This window comes from Merops nubicus, unplaced genomic scaffold (genome assembly GCF_000691845.1).
Source record: "Merops nubicus isolate BGI_N331 unplaced genomic scaffold, ASM69184v1 scaffold43309, whole genome shotgun sequence".
Classification (NCBI taxonomy): Eukaryota; Metazoa; Chordata; class Aves; order Coraciiformes; family Meropidae; genus Merops; species Merops nubicus.
The window spans coordinates 1-22333 of record NW_008633853.1 but is presented as its reverse complement, the minus strand read 5'-3'; the positions used below and the strand labels follow the sequence as shown (position 1 = coordinate 22333).

The following is a 22333-nucleotide window of genomic DNA, read 5'->3' as shown; positions in this document are numbered from 1 at the left end:
CTTAGACTCTAAGACAGGCTGCTTTAAGTCAGTACTTTTTATTAAAAAGTACTTCAAATACTGCTTCATCTGAACAGGCAGAAGTCACAGAAACGGCAGTTCTGCCCGCTTTAGCTATTTGCCCCTACAACCCCATGTTGTATACACCTGCTGTTCCAGATGTTCTCCCACACAGCAGGACTGAATTGCAAATGGTGCCCTGTAGGCAATGTACTGGCCTACGAAGCGACTGCCAAGTCCCCAACACAACCCCATCCATAGCTGCTATGTATCAAGGGAAATGGTGAAGCACCAGGTCCCCTCCAAGGACCAGGTCCTCTCACGACAAGACTGAGAGGGACAAATGATCTGATCACAGATGGCTGGTCAGGCCTGTGGTTGAGGAACGGCCGATGCGAGTGGTCACAAAGAATGAAGTCACTTACATGGAATCATCACTGCCACTGCCTCTTTTTCACAACAGGCTGGAAAGCCTGTAATTCATTTGCTATTCAAATTAATAGGCTTTATTCCCACAATTTCTGCACTCACAGGGCTTGCATGATAGACTACCTACACTTCCTCACAAAACTCAAGGAAGAATTGTTTAGGACAGTTTGGAATACTTTATCTATACATAAGAGGAATTTTAAAGACAACATAGTTTCCTTCCCCCACCCCCAGCCAGCTGCAGATGTGCCACATAGGGCAGCAGTTGCTTACCCTGTTCCTGAGACCTTCATCAAAGGGTTTTCTGCTTTCTCCCAAAGCAATCCATTCCATCCCTACACACCCTGAGCACCAGGAAGTTCTGCCTCATATGTAATCTAAAAATTACTGCCTACAATTTAGTCTATTACTACTTGTTCAGTCCACCACAGGCAGGAAAAACAGCTCAAGTGTTTCTATTAATTTCTTTCCCTTCCTTGAAGACACAAGCCCTGCTTAGGTTTCTCCTTAAACTAAAGACACAAGTTCACTTGCCTGCTCTTTCCCCCAAAATATTCCTTTCTAGACCTCTGACCATTCATTTTCTTCTCTGGTCTCTCTCCAATTAACCCATATTTTCAGTCTGGAGCCCAAAGGTGGATACAGAACTCCAGCTAAAAAACAATGCTGAGGACAAAAGGAGAGTTACTTCACACAACCTGCAGGCTATGCCTCTGCCTGTACAGTTCTCTTTTCAACCAGCCTGACCCTGAGATCAGCTGTCACCTTTCGTGTCCTTTCTGAAGGCACACTGCCCCCCCTAGTTGTTCCCACCCTGCTCCTACTGAACAACCTCTGCTGTTTTTATGCAGTTTCTCAGATTTGTCAAGACCATGCTTAACCGTACTTCTGAGCTTCATCATACTGGCAGCCCTTCCCAGCTCTGAGTTATTAGTTATTTATTGTTATTTATTTTAACATTTACTAAATACTGAGTGGCTCCGGATCATCCCTTGATTTGATACTCATATCAGATCAGAAACTGTAGATATCTTCCTCTTGTTACCTATTGCTATTCAGCCAGCTTTACGTCTGTCCTTTATTGCCATGATTAAGGCCACAAGTCTCTCGATTAAAATAACCCCATGAACATTGTCAAAAATTTCAGAGAAGCAGGGATGCAGGACTCTTGTCCTAAGCACTAGGCCTGCAACATTCTTAGCTGAAGAAAGTGGTACTGCAAGATAATCCCCTAATCCTTCTTGTTTTCCCTTCTGGGTCATCACTCCTTCCCACACAACTCATCTACCTGCTAATACACTGCCTTGATAGAGGCAAAAAATATCTTGGCAACCTTAATACTACTAAAAATGAAGAGCTCTAGGGCAGTTTGAAGTTAACTGCACTTTTACAGCAATGAACTTCTCTACACACTTCCATGTGTGCACCTGCAAAGATTGATAGCTTCCATTTCTAAGAGCACTTAAAAATCAACACTTGGAAGGGGACACAGACTGCATGTGCAAGAAGTTGTCTCCACTGAATATGTTGCTTAGCCCCGCTTGTATTTGATCTAATTTAATCAAGGGCTTTACTGCATAATTTTACTATTAACAGCCCATTATATGTCAGCCTCTGAACACTATTAGTAAAAGTTACCCAAAGGACTGACAAAACTGCTAAGCAGCTGGTATACCTAACCTGGGAACTTCAGTGCAGTTGTGCCAGGCCAATTACCTCTGTTCCCAGGGGGAAGCCAAGGCAACTGTACAGAGAGGTCAATTAGCAAAGCACCCCCTACCAACATGGCAATATTAACTAGGAGAAAAAAAGCCCTTATCTTACATTAATTTTATTCACAGTCTACCCTAAGAAAAGCACAGGGCAGGCACAGGCACATATAGCATCTATGTATATGAAAGCTGGTGGGTTTCTCGCCTTACCTTTTCTGGCTCTTCTTGCAGTTGTTGCTGATCTCTACTCTGTATGTTACACAACCTTTGGCTATGGGCAACAGAACGTTTCAAGGGCTCGTCATCACTGTCAGAATCTACACAGAGTGCTGCAGAGCTCTTTGACTTGAAAGTGTATTTTCTGTAAATGAAAAACATGGCTATAACACTTCATAGCATTGCAGTGTTGTACAAACCTGTTTTGAAGTAACCATTAAAGAAGTGTTAACACCCAACTTCCACACTGCAGGGCAGAACAATCTGGGGAACAAACTGCAAGGATTGGCAATGAATTAAGTAATCAGGGTTTTCAGAAAAGGTGTATTTTTAGTAGGCTAACTGACATACCTACTTCAAGCCTGCAATAGCAACTTACAATGTGAAAAGTTACTAAGTGTGGGGCTCTTGCTTATAAGGCCAAAGATTCTGCACTTTACTACCTAGGAAGCCCAGACTGTACTCAGTTGAGTCGAGTCCACAGTAACATGTAGAACTTGGCACAAACCATCTGGCCTCTGAAGCTTACTAAGGTGGACTCAGGACTTCCCACATCATTACCAGGATATAGAAAGCACAAATCTGCACAAGTTTTAGGTTTCCTGTTTGCTCTTTCATTGAGATAAATTCTTGTTTGCTTAGAACAGAAGACAGGGGAGCCTGGGGAAGTCTTGATTTCTGCTCCATTAGGAAATCTGGTCTTTAAGTATTCCATGATGCAGAACTATCCAGCGTTATACCACATTTTTCACTGCATCAAAAACCAGCCTTTCAAAATGGCCTATAAAGACAAAGCCCACCCACCCTTACAAATAAACTTAAGTAACTAACCACCTATTCCCAAAACACACATTTTGGCTCCTCAGGGCCAGAACTGAGAAAAGAGCTAGACTGCAGAATTAGAAACCATTTGCTTCTCATATATGTGACTTGCAACTACAAAGGCAAGCTAGTTTAATGTATCTGTCAGTAACAAATCATCTGTACAAACTAAATCCAGTTTTCATTCTGATGCTCAGCTTTGTGTCTGTAAAAAAAAAAATAAATCACCTCTGCTTGCTTACAAGTCCCCAAAAGTTCTCAAAAGAAATGTTAACTAGGCAAATGGTAACATTGTAATTTCAGCTACCATATAACACCAATAAAACTCAAATATGGAAAAAGACAGCAGTTGAAGTAATTTCCTGCAATAGAAAAAAAATACAAAGAAAACAAACAGAGAAAGACTGAAGAAGAATTAGAAAATTTTAAAATCCCTTAAAATTATCCCACGAAACCCCAGGTGATGGGCATTTCATAGCTATAACTCACCTACAAGGTGTGGAAGTGCTTACAGTACAGGAGTTCACCATTTGGGAAGCTTTCAATGGACGGGAACTATTAAAAAAGCAAAGTATTTATTGCACCAGTTGCAGCCTTTAAAAAAATAAATATTTACTTGTCTGCTATGCATGCAAATCCATGACCAAAGAAATAAGTGGAATACCATTATGCACTTGCTAAATGCTTAGAATTAGAGTAATAAATCCATCCTGCTATGAATATACAACAGTTGTTCAAAACCATATATAATTCCTTAAACTTCAATCACTTTAGTGATTCACCCTTAGGGACAAGCTCACAAATTAAAGGCTTTGTGTTCCCATGTCAAGACAACTCATTCTTTCAGTTTTTATTCCCACCAACACTTGAGTTCCTGCTCCCAAACCACAGTCTCCTGCTGCTGTCTGGAGCAGCCAGTTTTCTGGCACGTCCCATCTCTCCTTTTCTCCTCCCTTACCTAGATTCTTCTAAATAAACTTCCTGCACCATTTAATCCTTTTATAGATTCCTCAAAGTCCACCACTATCCCTACACATCCATCCACCAGATGGCTGCCAATGCAGAAAACTTTTTTCTAATCTTCCCCCTCAAACCAGGGCTGCTTCTCTCCAGCCTAGTTACCCTTCCACTCTCTGGTCAATCAGAATGGCTTCAATGAATAATCAAAAAAAAAAAAAAGACAGACATTGGAAAGCTATTTCAAACATATTTTCAAGTATATCTGTTCTGGTTAGCTTAAGCTGTTGTGCTAAAGATTTCTACTGTTAAAGGAAAGTCTTGGGAAACATCCACGTAAATGTCAAATGTCACTAAATGTTCAACACAAAAGCACATGCCATGCTGGCAAACATATACAGCAGAGGTTTCCTAACTCACTACAGCTATCACGCTTGTGTCACTAGCCAGGGACCACAAGAGACCGCAGGGCTGCTTCCTCCTTATTCTGCCACAAAATTCCCATCTGACAACTGGCATTCTGTGACCAAAAGACTCAGACAAGCAGCTGTACATAAATAATTGCCACAGGGAAAAGGAGAGTGTATCTCCAGCATATCACCTGCTCAGATACTAAAGAAAGACAACGAAAAATGAATGACAGCACAGGAGGTGCAAGTGGAAATCAGGAGAAGGAGGTAGGATGTTATGCCTCCTACACAGGGTTAAGTGTGTTGTGAAGGGAAAGGTAATCTAGAGTATTCAGATGAAGAAGCACAGAGGTCAGAAATTACAAACAAAAGCTCTCTTAAAAAGCATAGAAAGTTATTTTCTATTACAGTGAAGAGTATTATCTTACCAAATACACCCTAGATAACTCCCCACCAACTCCTCCTCCTGCTTCTACCACGCTGCCTTTTCCATGTATGTTCTCACGACAGCACAGCTACAAACGAGCCGTGCGCATCTGAAGCCGTGTCATTTTAACACTGCCTGGCCCAGACATCTTCCAGAGGAGACCTGACAACTGCCTGGCTTGTGACACACGTGCTGAACAGGGCGTGGGTGAGCCACGAGCCGCACACTTACATGGCAGAATGGGCGCTCCACCCCAGCATCAGCGGCAGCCTGGTGCTCTCCGTGCAGTGGGAAAGCAGGGTCAAGTATCTTGGAATAACCACCTGCTGCCCGACTTTATGGTTGAGAGACAACGCCACGTTGAAGCTGTATCGTTTCAGATGAAGAATCAGGACCCTGAGAGATAGGAGAGAAGGACAAATGTTCATCTCGAGACACAAGTCAGTGAAAAACTATTCAAAATCCAAAGTAGTGCTGTTTACAAAACACATTCACCCGACTCTAAACCAAATTATTACTTTGGGGTGGTAGGGAAACTCTATCCACCTTTTATCAGGCAAAAGACAGGTAATTACCCTCCTGTCCATCACTCAACTTTGTGCAAGGTGCAGAGCACAGGCTCTGCTGACTGAAGAGGCTTCATCTGCATCACCCTGCCCTTCAGTCAAGCAGAAGCAAGCAGCTCTTATCAAACCCCTTATTTCTACTGTGCAGTGAGAGGTAGGAAACAATCAAAATATTATCATTATAGGCCAGAATGCTAGTATATTACTCCCAGACACTCAAGACTGTGATGGAGGGATCACATAGCTGCCCAAAACTGAGGAGGTATTGTGCTCAGTGCAAGATAAGCACTTGGTTTATCTGTCATGATGCTTTCTCTTTGAAAGAGCTTTTGATCACAACAGTATAAAGCGCCTGAAAAGGTCTCCTTACGCTGAGCCTTCTCACCTGTGCTGCAGTTTGTACTATTTAAATCATGCAGCTGTACGGCCACTTCTCTTGTGCTAATATTCAAAATGACAGAGGTTATGCAGTGCTAGCATAAATACACTACTTAACTGAAACACAAAGTTACTCACTAAGAAGTTACTGTGAGTACAGCTGTGATAAGGACACGGGCCAGATAAAGTCATCCAACAGATTTTTAGCTTTACACCCCATGAGAAATTGATCCCTCCCTCCAAGCACTTCCACTCTAAATAATCAACCCACCCATGAGATCAGAACCTATACAGCATGCCATTAACCCTCAAGGGCCTGCTTTCTTCCTCAAAATGCCCTGCTTACCAAGGGGAAACAGGTATCAGCATGGGAATAATTAACTGATCAAAGCAAAACCCTCTATATACCCTCTGGCACCAATGCCTCCTACTCTGTCCTGCCCACCACATCTGCCGAGCACAAAATATTACACTTCCAGAATATATTTACTATTTCTGCTTCCCTCATTCCCAGAAACCACAAGAAAAGGGGAAAAGGAAAACTCTACCCGCCTTGTGTAGCAACAGTGAGGAAGAAAGAAGCGTTTCAGCGGACACCCAGGAGAATTCTTTAGTGGGAAAATAAAGAACAGCATGAAGATGACTGTCTGCACGTGCATCTTTCTGAAGTGCTGACCACCAAACATGCTGTCCTACCCACCGTACCTCCCAGCTTTACTCTGAGGGACTTTTGCCTGCACTTTGGCAACACGTGCTTCCAGGAAAGAAAGGACAGATGTCAGCAGTTACCTGGGAAGCCTGTTGAACTTGTGTGTGACAACAGCAGACTTTCCATTGCACTTCTCGCAGGAATACTCGATCTCTTCTGCCTGTTTAAGAGAACAGAAAAATTACTAGTGGAACAAAAGACGCATCAAATGGATCTCAGCAGAAAGCACATGGCTTTTGGCTATCATGGAAGTCCTTCAAAACAGCAGTTACACTTAAAATTATAATCACCTTCAACGTGACCTAACAAGAGGGCATCTTATAAGAGGACAGGTAGCAGAACTTAAAATCTGACAATATATCCACTAACACATGTGGAATTTTTCCTGAAAGTCTACTGCAGACCAGTGAATTAGCTACGGTTGAGACCAATTAACTTCCAAAGACAGGGTACAATTCTGCAAGGTTTACAGTTTTCTCTCCCATACACAGGTTTTTGTTTTTTTTCTAATAACCTTTGGTCAAGGATAATTTGCCATGAAGCTTCCTGTTGTGTTCAGACCTTCAACTTTCTTCCTGAAAAGCTATCCTCATCTAAACTTCTCAAGGATGTGCTGCACTAGGGTTCTGAACAAACAGCAAAAAGGGAAGTATCACTGAGCTGAAATTACATGACTTAACCATCAAACATTTCTACAGCCTTTTTCTTTGAGGCCAAATGACACCACTCTAATTTTAAGAATTTTTTTAAGATTATAAGACCTCCACCAGCTTTCAGAGGAATAAGTACATCAATTATCATGGTGAAAACATTATCTGTAAATGGACAAAAACCACAGGTGTGTCTCAAGATACGACAAAACACAACACTAATTCACAGATGTAAGGTTCATTTTTTAGCTTTCAGAAACTTCACCTTGAAGCTCTACTTACAAGACAAACATCCACATATTACAACTATTTTTAAAATTATTATATCTGCATGACCTTTTCCTCCATGCTAATTTAGGCCAGTACATCAGCTATGGAAGCATCTGACAGCCCCCCTTCTTTCTTTGATATTTGTTTGTGACTCAATTCTTCCAGCACAAAATGGGGAAGTTTGCCTATTTTACAGCAGTATTGTAAGGATCAGTTAATTTCTGCACCGTATTTTGCAAGACAAACTCTTGTATAGTGTTAATGTACAAGCCTCAAAAGAGCACAACGTTAATTACTTCACATGCCTGCAATCACTGTTATAGAAACTAATAATCAGTTATACAGTTTAAAGCAATTTAAATTTACATATGGTACATAACATACACATACTCCAGAGGGGATTAAAAAAAAAAAATAAAATCCCAGAACTATGTACCCGAAAAAAGAGGTCAAGGGAGTCCTGGATTGATCGGGAAGGAAGCAATTTCTTTCTTCGAGGAAGGTCAATGGAGAGGTCATTAAACTGCTCTCGTTTAGTGACTGTTTCACCACACCTAAAGAAGAAGCACACTTACCTAAGTCTAATGAAAAATATACTAGAAGTTAATGATAGCTTACATTTTTTAGGCTAAAGTAACTTCCAAGTAAATACATGCCTCTTGATCAATCTATTTTCACTTGTCAAAATGAAACGGTTTGATGCTTATGACAAAGTTGCATTTTGGGATTTCATTTTGATGCTTCAGAAGTTGAAAGAAACATTCGTGTATAAGGGTGAGAACAAAAATACTCAGACTGCTCTGGAGAGGCAAGTGATCAGGTATAGGGGAAATCAAAGTGTCTCTGATGTAGCTGAACACACCTTCTTCATTCAGTGTTCTTAGGAGAAAAGAAGTGAGCCCAGCCCAGAAAAAGGAAAGCCTAGAAATACTTTCAGTCTTAGAAACAAAATAGTAGAGTCAATTTAAAAAATAAACAACCCCCAAAACCAACCCCTCAATCTTCTTATGCCTTTTTTGAGGGGGGAAGATGAATGACCCTACAATCATTCACCTTCAACAATTACTACCTGCATGCAATTTAATCATTTTAGAAAACTAATACAGTAAACACAAAGTAATATCCCCAAGTATCTGTGTTCATGAAACTCTGTGGAATGCAAGCACCCTGTATGGGAATGTGCTGTGCAGGTTACATACAATGAACGCCCAGACACTCTGGTTTACATCTTCTTCCACAACAACCTAGAGAGGCAAAAGAAAAATGCCATTCCCTGACAGCCCTTAGAAAGAACAAATTAAAAACATGGCTTCCCATTTCCTGGGGGAAAAAAAAAAAAAAACACACCAAAGAACAGAGGCTTTCCACTAGATATGTAACAAAGAACTAGATGGTATGAAACTGTTAAAGAAGGTCTGTAGCAGCAGACAGTGTGGTATGAAGTTGACAACATTTCTAGACCATAGAATATTTTCTAAATATATAGCTTGGGAGACAACATAGTTCTTAGTTCTAGTTATAGCCTGAAGATAAGTCAGAGAAGATGGAAACAGCTCCCAGTCTTTTAAGGTAAGTATGAGAAAAGCTCTCAAGCATACTTACATTTTGCAAATGATAGAATGCTGAACTTCAAATTCTAAGTTACTGATAACTGGACAGGTATAAACTTTGGTGGCTGAGAGGTCATCAGAAGCCCGTCCAGGAGAGTTATCCTCATTAGGGACTGGCTCACTCTTCCAAGTTTTGTTTAACTTTTCCATGTCTTCCTTCAGCTGATCCAGACACTGGCTCAAGAACTCATGTGCATCCTAAAAATGGGGTAAACTCAGTGATTTTGTACAACTTCATTCAGCAGCTCTCTCTCAAGCACACAGACTGGGGAAACTGTGCTTTAGTTCATTGCATTCAGCAATAATAAGGTAGTTCTGCTCTAACAAACAGCAGGCAATCATCATTCAATCAAAAGTTCAAGTCACTGTCAGAGTTGAAGCTTGGCAGAAGTTCAGTGCAGTCCAAATACTGAACAAATTACACAATTGTTTCTAGACAATATGGTACTTACATTCTGCATGTACCCAGAAAATCTCTCTGCAGTAGCTGAAATGGCACTTTTCACCTTCTTGAGCAGTTCTTTCTTAACCTCAGGGCTGCAGACATCCTTCTTTGCAAGCAGATGGGCAAATCGTCTGCAGAAGTCAATACAATGAACCACTGATTGGCTTTCCAGGACTTTAGAGGAACAAAATAAACCTCCTGGTACCTCATTTTAAGAGTGTCTAAAAGCTTTTCTCCTGTGATAAGTGGTTGTGGGGGTCTCTATGAAAATCTCTCATATATAATTAACCTTTTCCATTTCATGTATTTTGAAATCTCATTTGAGGCCATCATTGGAACAGGTCCCAAATGAGAAAAAAAAATTCCACAATCTTTTAAGGCAAAGACAAAAGCCTTATAAACTTCTATAAACTTATTTCTGCTATACCTTTTACAATAAAGAAAATAAAACCCACCACAATGCTGTTTGAGAACATTTGTACTGACGGGAGATACAAAAATCACATGGTACCAAAATAAGCAATACAAAAATCACTAAATTCAGCTTGCACGGTCGGACTGGATTCTATTTTAATTTTTTTTAAATTTCTATTCAGTTTAAAGCCTTACTTCTTTTGGCAGTAAAACACTACAAGGGAGTAGAAAAAAAGCTGGGTCAGGGAGCCTGAGGAGTTCCTCAGTTCAAGCTACATACACTACATACTACATACATTCTGGGAGCTTTGTTAAAAAGCTTTTGAACTTGACTTTACCTGTGCCTCTAAGTTATTGTGGTCTAGTTATCTTTTACAACTGCTTTACAATTTCACAGGAAATGCACACCCAATATATTCCAAGCACAGCAGTTTCGGTCACAGCACATACATGGGAAGGTGATGGAAACGTGTCACGTTCCACGAGAGAGAGAGACAAAAAAGACACACAACACCTGTGCAATCCCCTCCCACCTCAAACCAACAACTAATATTCAGTTACCCAAAGAATCTGATCAGTTTACTGCAGCTTAACAGGTTTTTGCTATTTTGCTGAGCTACAGTAAGTGTGTGCTCTGCTAACCCTCTACTCAGTGAAGCATGTCAGGAAACACACCTTTTTCACCACAAAGTAGTGGATAGGCAATCACTTTTCAACCAGAAAAAATTTAATTTTATTAGATCAGTTGCCCATACTCAAACCAATAGAAGCCAAAGTAGATGCTACTATCAACTCTGACCTGTACTTGGGCACAGATCACTCTCCACCCTCCATCAGAGGGACTATGGCACAATCTCTACCCTCACAGTTTACCATTAAGTATGTGGGGCACCAGCTTCAGAGGTATTTCTACAAAAAAAAAAATCAGGGAAAGGCCATTTCAAGAGGCACATGGAACAAACTCTGATCCCAAGCAGTGTAGAAAGAGTTCAAGAAGACACAGCAAAGATAGGAATGACCCTAAACAATATTTGTCTTTCTGATAGACATACAATGGAATCTTAATGGCACAGGAATTCAAAATTTCCAAGAGAAGTGAGTTTTACATATTACAGAAACCTTTGGAGTTTCTTAACATGAGGTTTGACTGAACTGAAAGTTCAGCCGAATTTAGAAAAAGATTAAGTATGCAGAACTCAAACACTCTCCACAGCTCCTAGACAAAGGAGTTTTTCCAAAAAGCAACAAGCCCTCACATATAAGGTGAAGTCAGTGACCAGCTTAAACCCTAGCTGGTAATGTTTTCAAAAGAAGTTATTCTGCAACTATTTTTTTCAGTTTCTTGCATTCCCTCTGAAGCATCTCACTCTGCCACTAGAAATACAGTAGAAGATATAAAAGACTGCCTGTAAAAAAAGACTCAGCATTGTAATTTTTTAAGAGCCTACTTCCTATTTCTAAAGCAAAACTACAAAACGCAGAGAACTCTAGGATCTTATTATCTATACATGCAAAGTACCCCTACAAAGATGCTTCAGTATTACAAAATAGTTTCTCATTAATGAAAGAGAAAATGTCCTTCCTAGAAAGTGAATTTTACCTGATGAGTGCATTCAGTGGGATTTTTTTCCATGGGATACCCTGCTTGAGCAAATCATTAGCAAAAGACTGAATTGAAAACAAGGACTGGAGAATGGCGTTCATATAGCAGGTGTTTCCCAAGTTTGAAAATCTGAGAAAAAAAAAGATTGAACATGGTATGTATGTCAATGTACAAACATGCCAGTGTTAACCACAGCACTATTAACAGGTAGGATGTTCACCCCTACCACTCCCCAGAGTGTCCTCATTGGAGCTGTCTTCCTGCCCTTCAGACTGAACTAAAAACTCACAGGAGGTGACATTTATCAGGAGACCATCCGTGAGTTTCTACAATCCAAATTTTAAAAAAAAGTGTGTATATACAAAGATGGAGAAATGAATCGTGAAAGTGAGCGACAGCAAGATGAATTACCTGCAATTATTACATCTCTAACATTTGCAGGAAGTTAATTTAAGAATACATATTTCCAGAATTGAAGTGTTCTCTATCTCAGTATTCATTCATGTCAGGATTTTTTTTCCCATTAAATAAATTATAAATAGAATGTGCATGTTCTGGTGATCAAAGTGTGCATGCTAGATAAAGAAAAGTAAATTTACCCTTGTAATTGTTGTTGAGGATGGGTGGAAAGGGGCACTCGGGGTTTGTTCCACCCTGTGTAATCTTGATTAGATCTCATTTTTTTAACAGAAAGAGGGGCAGGCTGAGAAAGAAATCCCAGGCTTCTTTTGGCTGAAGGGGTCTGGCTGGATACACTAGACCTAAAACCATAAAAGGATAAGAAGTGTAAGATTTCAGTGCTCTTCCTTCTATATCTATAGTCCGTGACACTGGAATTGTATTGCTATAGAAGACAAGGACTGGCAAAGCCACACGAGATAACGGCCCTGGATCATAATGCAAAAGAGGTGTGAGTGAGAACTCTTCCCAGAGCACCAATATACTTTCTTTGATTAAATTTTCTTCCATCCACAGGCATGCATGCAGTGTAACCAATCTTTGTCTTTAAGATATTTAACAATTCCCCACACTGTATAACGAGAGGACGAACTCTTGTGTAGTACGAGATCACCACTCCTAAGCTATGCTTAAAATCCACGTCTGGACCAGAGTCTTCATTTTCAGCCTCTTGTTCTTGTAACCTAATCACTCTGGACCTCAGTCTCTCATGTGTAAAGCATGGACAAGGCTTCTTTTCTTCCTTGATCTTGTATCTCACCTATCTAGGGCAGAGACCAACAGTTTGATTGCACAGTGTCCAACACAGAATAATCCCAACCTCAGCAGGATTCAGTATTACTAAAATACTGTTATTAAAATACAGTGTTTCATGCTAGAATTTAGGTATCATCTGGATCAGTCATTCACAAGACTACAAGATACCTGAGCCATTTTAGGGAGTCTACCTATTGCAGGCAGTAACTAGAGTTCATAGATGTTACTGGAGCAACTGGAACCACACTGAATACTTAGACTGCACTCCTGGGAGGCCAGGGTGGGATATATATACACACATTTTACATATATAAGCTATAGACCATGTGATAAGCATACCAGATATTGAAGATCCTAATTCCTAGGAAAGAACTGTCATTCACAATTCATGCCAGAGAATCAGTCATACCTGTCCAGGGTGGAACTGCCAGAGGAGAACTCTTTTGATGAGGACCGACTACCATAAAAGGAGGATGACTGCAGTGGTAAAATACCTTGAAAAACAGAAAGAGAGGCAGGTCATTCTGTTCCCAGTAACTCAGCTACTTACACAATATATAACTAATTTAAAAAGACAAAAATTAAAATTAAATTAGAAAATTAAAATCCTCAAATACTCTTTTCCAGAATTGGTTTGGAAAGTCCTAACACACATGCTCAGAAGTACTAATGAGAATATTAATCACATGTAAGTAAAAGCATGCTGAATACATAATGTATTTAATATCCTAATCTACATCAAATCCAAACTGCAATATGAAACTTTAAGACCATTCAATGAATTTTCAACTATCTGAAAGACAATAAATTGTTCAAATATGCAAGAGACACATAATAGAAAACTCAGTAACTGTTTCTAACATAGGGCTCTCAAAATCCACGGTAAATAATGCAGAAGTGAAAACGGTTTCTCTTCCCATTCCAAATTCCACAGTAAATTACTAGATGCTTGGGGCAAAATATGATTGTTTCATTGTTCTGGTATCATTGTGTCAGATCCTGAGACTCTAACGCTTCAGCGGTGCCAAATAAAATAATGCTCTCAAGAGCCAAAAACCCACCTATTATGGTGAATCACAGTGTTATTTTGTTTGGATAATGAATAAATATTTGCTTCTATCCCAGCTTGAAGTGGTTTGAGCCATGCAACTTTGAAAAATGCAGATATATGAAGGAAGTTCCGAATACTGTTAGCTGGACTTCCAGGTATACACTCACAGATTCTAATTTTGATTCTAAAGAGCAAACCAGATTTTCATTCAGAGATAAACGTTCACCTTACTGGCTCCTCCACCAACCTGTTTGTCCCATCAGAGCTGCACTAAAAAAAGAATGCATTCAGCAACATTCCCCATAAAACCAAGACCTTGAGTGCTTTCCTCTTTGTGGGGAAAGAGGCTTAATATTTATTAGTAGAACTGAAGAATGGTGTTGCTTACTAGCTTATGTACATACTGTCACTATTTCTACATTGTCAATAAAACCTTGTCACACATTATTATCCAACAGAACTTGGGTACAAACAGAACAAGAGTCCTGGCACCAGAGTTTCCTTGCTAATTTCTGGGGAAGTGATACAGGTGTAAAAGCAAACTGTACATATTTTCAGCATGAAAAACAGCCTATAATTTGTGTAGGTATTAACAGCAAAGGAGAGTTTTAAAAATAAGCAAGCAAGCAAGCAAAAAAGAAATGCTTAGGTGTTTAAAGGAATGCCTTCCCAAGGGGCAGGGCAGCTTGGAATGAAGTTTGAAGCTGCTTGTTGAATTTTCAAACAAGCCAGCACATTGGCTGGCATCAGCACCCAAGTATAAAGGTCAGGGTCACACTAGGGCAGGACATGCTTTCAACATGAAGGCAAGTTGTTTCTATCTCTTCTGTGGCTCTGTAGGCAACAAGAAAGTTAGTGGCACAGGGAAAACAGATTAGGAAAACCACCTGTGCTGCAGCAACTTTCTAAGCTAATATCAAATGGGTAAAATCATACTGATCAAAGCTAAATATCATTTGGCTTTACTTTTTTTTTTTCTTTTTTTCTTTTTTTTACCTGATGTCCTATTTTCCTCTGCCTGCTTCAGATTCAACTGTTTCTCTCTGCTACTGTTCAAGTACTTCCATGCTGGATCATTCAAGGCCTTATTATTCCTACAGATAAATAAGAGTGTAAGTCAGTGTAGTCATAGAAGACACAGGATATTCCTCCTTGATACAACTTGTTTGAAAGCATTTCTTCCCTATCACATTTAACACTTGACTATGGAACAGTTAAAACTTGGCTCACAGATAAGTTTAATGAAGTCATTTAAACAACCTTTATTACTTATGATTAAATGTGCTTTCAAGCACATGGGAGCTTTTTCTCCAAATGGCAATTTCTCTTCATAAATTTTGTTTTGGAAAGCATCAAAGCAATTTCAATCTCAATAAAGAAGGTACCTACTGCTATGCACATAAAGCACATATGACAGTTCTGACTAAACTGACAAAAGAAAAGATGCCACAATATTTGCATGTGCCAGTTCCTGAAAATCATCTGCCAGAGCAGGTTGCATTTCCCTCATTAATGCTGAATGCAAATCCCATTTAAAGTACCCAGTATGTTCAGAAGTTGACTAGTGGCTAGCCTGGAACATGCTGCTGAGACAGGAAATACTCCAGCACTCTTTACAAAAATGTACCTTTAGGAATGAACGAAGAGTTTGAATCAGAAACTAGACACAATGGTTACTTACGTTGACGAATCATTCTCTTTGGGATAATCTTCATTCATTTCTGAACCAGGAGGTTGTGTTCTTTTCCTCTTTTCACTGACGACAAAAAAATTTTGAAGCAGTCATTCTTTCAGAAAGGCTAGTAAAGGATCCTCTTCCAACTGAGCTGAGCTCCTCAATGCTTCCTGTGCATTTTGCACCTAATCTTCCACAACCTCTGCTTTTATAACATAGCCTACAGAGAAGACTTTGGTCTGCCCAACTCTTATGCTGTTCGTAAAGCTCTAGTGCCAGTACCAGCCAGAGGCTAGAAAGGCACCTACTAACTTCCTCTTAAAAGTAACAGCAAAACCAGAGGAAGAAACATATTCCCTTCTTACTTCTAGGTGTACTGAGTTCCACCTGCAGCTCTACAGAAAGCTAAACTGTCACAATATCATAGCAAGAAGGTAACACTCCTACCGATTCTCCAACAAGCCTGTTCTGTGAGGGACTGATGACGTGGGAGGTGCCGAAATGTTCCCCCTGTTGCTAGGTGTTCCAGTTCCAGTGGAGTTCTTAACAGATGTTCTTGCTGGGGGACCCAGCACCTTGCGAAATGGATTTTCCTCTTTACTTTCCATGGTCACTCTTTTGGGAGGAGTCTGCAAAACCCAAGTGGAGGGGGCAAGGGAGACAACCAAAACAGTGAAAAACGTGACCCTCTTTAGTTTCATCTAGCAGTTACAACCCCGCTTTATTTGCAACAGTGTGGCACCCAGAAGCAGAAAAGTGCTACCTCTAATAGATTCAGAGAGTTTAATGCTAATGAGACTTGGGTGAAATTTTGACTGTATCGATGCACATCATAAACATGAAACTCTCCTGCAGTAACCAATTTTCCTTCTCATTTTCCAATGCTAAGCCAGTTGAACTTCAGTTTTTAAAATCTCCTTTACACACTTTGACATTAAAAAAATTCAAGGCACAACTCCTATCTCCAGATCAATTCTAGGTGCCATTAAAAAAAAAACAAGAAAGGACCATATTAAACCCCACACAATTAGAACAAGGCCCTGACAGCCTTAGGGCAAGCAAGTGCCACATGTGATTGAAAGAGCTAATAGTTGGCTGATTAAGAAAAGTTGCTCACTTTTAGACTTGAAAACTAAACTCATCTCGTTTTACCACTGTATACAGAGCCTTAAAGTTTCTACTGTGAGATTGTCTTTAAGCAACATGTAAAATTGGGTTTGGGACAACATCAAAAATATTCTCCCTCAGGGAGGAAATACAAGCATATTCACAGATGACAAAGTAAATTGAAGTTGGTAGATGCACCATGAAAACTGTGTTACGCAGGGAGAAAAGGAAAAACAAAGATTTTGAAGAAAACCCACTTTTTTTGTAGTAACTAACTTTATTCTGATACAGAACTGGGTCAGCAGCTTTTCAATATATACATTTAGCTGAAGTTTGCTTAACTTATTAAGACCTACACTGACCATACCATGTTTGGCTGTTATGCAAGGTGTTCAGTACAGAGATATTCAGAACTATGTGAGAAGCAAGTCTTAATCATGTACTTTCCTTCTATTTCTGCTTCTTCTCTGCCTGACTAATAGCTCAGCAAGAACAACATACTCCATCTACCACAGCCAGACACTGGCTTTTCTTATTCGTAGGGAATATATGATGTACCGTTGCCAACCACCACACCTCTCCCAAGCCCTCTAGATTACACCACTCTGGATGTGAAATAAGTATTTACAGTGCTATTGCAATGCACAGTAAGAGAATGAGAGGAGGAAATGAATGAAATACAATTAATGGAAAAGGAGAAACTTGAACCGTTAAACAAACCTGGTTCTCTACATAAGAGAATTGCCTATTAGCTTCCTTCTGGGTGGTCCTGCTGCCCAGCACACCTCCAAAGCTGCCAGATCCCTGAGAGGGTTTCCCAGCTGACAGGAAAAGTACACAAGATTTGATCTGATTGTCATTTAACTGATTGGCATTCTTATTTGTAAGAAGTTATTTATCTGCAGTTCTGATTTTGTAAGGGACATGCTAGATCACTTGCCAACAGACAGTACAATATTCTGAGTTTGCAGATATGAGCACATGCTTGTGGACAACCCTTACATTGTTCATTTACTCCGTTGGTACTAAAGTTCCTATCCTTAAAAAGAGCAAAATAAAATAAGAGGTAAAATAAAAAGGAAAGAGACTAGGCCTGTGTGATAGACAGGAGTTTTTCAAATACCAACATACTTACAGTATAAACAATTTCTACATGTTAAATCTCTGCTTATTTTTCAGTATGACAAAGGTACATTATGGGAAAGGTATATATCAAAAATTAGGGTCCGGGGCCAGAAAGAAGCATTTACACAAATGCAAAGAAAGTCAGCAACACAGGGAGGACAAAATGGCTAACGTAGAAATAACAGAAAACACAGCACTGGTCCCCCCCCTCCAAACTGCTATTAAGATGATTTACAGCTGTGCTTACCAGTATGAACCCTGTCTTGATGGACTGCATCCAAATACATCCGCATTTCATTGGCATCTTTAAATGGTACCTTATCAATTGTCAGGAAGCTGGTATCCTTTAGTGTTAGCATCAGGCAGCACAGTTTTCTGCCATTTGGTCGTAAGGTCACAGTTTTGATGTTATGGCTTAGCTGAAAACAAAAGTGACTATAAACATAAATTCATTTTTAAAACTCAAAAACACTTACAAATTCAAACAAACCATTTAAAACAAAGAGGGTAAGAAGCACTCACACCGAAATACTTTGCTCCATTTTGAGCAAACATCAAGCATCACAGAATTAATGTAACCGGTGATCTTGGAAGCTGAGAGAACTGAAAGGACAGTATCACTGTAGCTCAACAATCCCCATAATCCTCGATAAGTTTTCTGAAACTTGCTTTGCTACCAAGTGTGACATTTTTGAACATAAAGGAATAAGAACTTCACAGTCCCACTCAGCTGTCTGAAACTTCCACATCAAGTCTGAAACGTAATTTAAGATGAGGAAAGTTTTAAATGTTAAGTACAAACTTCTACTTACTTTCATAATTTGCCCTCAGGCCACACAGTTTTGACATATCTTAAGAAATAGGCTGAAGGAGTAAGTCAATAAGAAACAGGCTTAGTCTGCTTGCAACATTATAATATTTAAGCAGTGTCAAAACTTTCAGGGTTCTGGTCAAGCACAAGAATAATTTTCTCCTCCTTAATAATGCCACTGGTATTTTATTATACCATTACTTAATTGTTACTTCATGTTAAGTGACCTCTGAGAACAGGCTGTTCAGTAAAGGCTCTACTATTCACACAGGTTGAGGGTAACTCCTAAAGCAGAAGCAGCAAAAGAATGTCTCACACATCTGCTGACTGCATGGCATTTTGACAATGGATACCCTCATACTCTCATTTTTGATTCCCTTGTTCTTTTTTGCTTAGCTCTTCATTTTCCTGCTGCTCCTTTAGCCTTGCCTAAGATCAAGCACTAGTTACACGTCTGCCATGGCAGGCAAGACTGGAAACCACAGCCAAGGCTGTCAGGTGCCACACGAGACTGAGTAAAATGTGTCCCATCAGACTGGAGTCTTCTCCTCATTGGGCCTGACCTGCTCAGCACCACGCTGCCATCTAAGTAACAATGATCAGTTAACAGACATGAACACTAATTACATTCCAATGCCAAAGTTTTGCTATCCATTGCTCTAGAACCCATCTTGTTTAAAAATAAAAATTATTTCAGATTTTTACTTAGATTTGTTCAAGTATATAAAAACTGAGGTAGTAAAAGGCACTCCACATCCACCAGTGAGATCTCTTTTTTTCCATGAAGATAGCTATTTTATTGGAAAGCAAACCTAGACACAGCAGCAGTTCATAAGAGAGGCTGGAAACCACCTCAATCCAAAACTAAAGGTTTATTTTGCTGGGAAAATTACACTTCTGAAACACTTTGTGCTCAATCCTTGTGTTTTGTTTTTTGGTGGTGGTGGTGTGGTGGGGTTTTTTTTTTTGTTTTTGTTTGTTTGTTTGTTTTTTGTTTTGATTTGGTTTTGGGGGTGTATGTTTAAATATAAACTAAAAATGCCTTCAAAGATGCAAAAATTGAGAAGGGGGCGGTTCCAAATTTTTCATCCTCTTTAAAACACTGAGCCCACTGAAAAAAAGATTACAGTTACTTCACCATCTCAGTACAAAACAACTTATTCCCACTCAAAATACTATTCTGAGAGAACTCCATCCATATTCTCCATGCACCTTACATGATCCAGTCAGTGTCACAAAGTCTTGGGAGGTGAGGGTAAATTAAATATTTCTTTTAATATGTATCTAGCATCTAGGACAACTTAGTCAAAGCTCTGAAACATCAGTTAAATACATCACCTGACAGAAGAAATTTGATTACACTATAGAAAGAAATATAACTCTGGATCCATCCAGATGTTCCACTACAGGAAAGTAAAAAAAAAGGTGGGAAAATCTGTCACAGTTCTCCCAGGGCAGCCTGTCAAAAATAAGGAATGCTATTTCTAAAGCAAAATTACCAGGAATTTGTCAGGCCCGAAGTGGCACTGACGGGCCCAGTGACAGACTGGGGCCAGCTCACACAGACCACACTCAAGCCCAAGTCTGAAGTGCAAGGGGAAAGCAGCAGGCAGGGGCTGCTCGCCCCCACCAACGCTCTTGTGCCCTTGTCTGTGTTGCTCCAAGATGAGTAAGACCAGAAAGCGGGTCCCGGTGAAAAATAACCACCAGCCAAAGATAACCAGTCTGAACATGTGGCATTTCCTCCTCTTCCTTTTCTGTGGCTGTAACCGCTCGGTGCCGTGTCACCCCCTTCACCAGATCTCCTGTTTGCTCCTTTCCCTGAATTAACTCCTGTGAAAACCCTCCACTGACCTCAAAGCGATATCTGGCGAGTGCCAGAGCCCGCAGATGTGAGAGGCTGGGACAAAAGCTGCCCCTTTAGGCCATGGTTACCTGTACTCATGGCTCATCTTCCCCACGGAACCACCTTTCGAGTCGCTGTCACACCACATCAACGCTCGTCCAGGCAGAAAGGAGTGTGTCAGAACAAGCACCCAGGGAAGGTACAAGAGGAAGAAGAGACCACTCATCTCAGAAGCAACACAGTCCAACGCTGGATTAAATCAAACACGCAGCCACAGCATCACAGGCAGACAATACTTTTCAAGTCTGCAGCAACAGAGGTAGGAACCATCCACAGCCAATAACTTTCTCACGGCTTGATTCCAAGGCAACACAGTCTGACAGATTGTTTGTGGAGACTTTTCAGCATACTAAGGCAGCAAAGCCTGATCTTTCAAAAACAAAGTGCACTTTTTTTTCACTGAGTCCACACACAGAAATAAAAGGCTCAGAGAAAGGTCTGGTGAACAGCCCTGGTGAAAAACTGTGGCACAAAAAAGCAGAAGCCAACATTTAAATGAGTATAGGTCGTTATAAAGTTGCTAAACAAGACTCTTTTCTTCCCCTTCTTCCACTGCTTTTATATCCTCCACATATTTTTAAATCAGAGAAATTTATTACAGAAAAACACTCCTGTGCATTCTTTTGATATAGGGCATTTTGCATTAAAAACTTACGAAGACCGAGCTGAAAACAACTGTAGAATGAAAAAAAGGGAATTTTTAGGATGAACAGTGCAAAAGAGTCTTTAACAGTGATCTGCCACAACCTCCCAGGGAGGCACATCACCCAGCATACTTAAAACCTAAAAATGCAACAATTGTTGTACAGTAGTCTTGTACAAACAAGCAAAAGGCAGCAAGTGTGTTAACACCATTACTCTTCAGTTGGGAAAGCTGCTAGTACAAAGCGTTCAGGATCTTCACCTCTAGATTCTGCAAAGGTACCAGCAACAGAAAGGTTACACATTCCAAAAACCTGAACATGTGAGCCACGGTGCTATAAGCTTTGGGAACTTTTTTCTGCTTTATAGTTCTTTCCACACAGTGGTATCTTGATGCAGACCTTGGCAGATCCTTTAGCAACAGACGTGAATAGTTTATGTGAGATTTATACAAAGGGATTAGTGCGCAGGAAGTGAGGAACGAGAAACGGTGACAGAGAGAAGTTTGTGTGACACTTAATAGCCTTGAAGAGGACAGCTGTTCACAAAAGAGCACAATCCACACACCGCTCAAACAAAAGCTGTAATGTTTGGTATACCTGAAACGTCTTTGGAATTCCTCCAACATTGTAGTGAACCACTAGACTCACTTTGTTGTCCTTCTCCACAATTTCAAAGCTCCCTTCTTTCCATTTTGTAATCCCAGTCTGCATGCTGCGCATCCGGACAGGTCCGTGCACCTTCAGGGGAGCCATGCTTTCTCACACAAAAGCGCCAGCGAGAGCAAGCGTACTCCACCTTAAAAACCTGCTAAAAAGGAGAAATTTGTAACTAGGCTGGCCTAATAATCTCTGCAGAACGATAAAAGCGTGGCTTAAAGTTTCTGTAGAAGACAGGCAGAATTGTTTTGCTCCTATCTTTCAACACGGTGAAGCAGAGTTAATACACACGTGAAGGCAACTTAAATTAATAAAAGAACTTCTGCAAATCCTTACAGCAACAGATTTAAGGGAATTTAAAAATAAGTGCCTAGGGAAGTCGCTAAGAAATAGAAACCAAAGTTTCAGAGGAAACCTAGGAGGGAAAATGAGCTCGTTCCTGACGGGACGTGAGCTGCGGGCACCCGAAAGGGCCCGGCCGGGGGTCCCCTGGCCGACGGTGTCCCCCCACCCCGCAGCACTCC

The 22333-nt window shown here is 40.3% G+C and overlaps 1 protein-coding gene across 1 annotated transcript in view; it reads right to left on the bottom strand.

The window, feature by feature from the left end:
* Window positions 1-21905, bottom strand: part of USP37 (ubiquitin specific peptidase 37) — a 32875-nt gene extending 10970 nt beyond the window's left edge. Inside the window, exons 1-16 of the mRNA XM_008948385.1 lie at window positions 21750-21905; window positions 18039-18210; window positions 17387-17487; window positions 16007-16188; window positions 15566-15640; window positions 14881-14978; window positions 13243-13327; window positions 12218-12379; window positions 11616-11747; window positions 9609-9732; window positions 9149-9354; window positions 7983-8100; window positions 6707-6786; window positions 5205-5369; window positions 3669-3734; window positions 2352-2502 (exon numbers count right to left, since the gene is read on the bottom strand). Of these exons, the coding sequence (XP_008946633.1) occupies window positions 2352-2502; window positions 3669-3734; window positions 5205-5369; window positions 6707-6786; window positions 7983-8100; window positions 9149-9354; window positions 9609-9732; window positions 11616-11747; window positions 12218-12379; window positions 13243-13327; window positions 14881-14978; window positions 15566-15640; window positions 16007-16188; window positions 17387-17487; window positions 18039-18210; window positions 21750-21905 (2073 nt within the window). The remainder of the gene's footprint in view (window positions 1-2351; window positions 2503-3668; window positions 3735-5204; window positions 5370-6706; window positions 6787-7982; window positions 8101-9148; window positions 9355-9608; window positions 9733-11615; window positions 11748-12217; window positions 12380-13242; window positions 13328-14880; window positions 14979-15565; window positions 15641-16006; window positions 16189-17386; window positions 17488-18038; window positions 18211-21749) is intronic.
* Window positions 21906-22333: the final 428 nt, after the last annotated feature.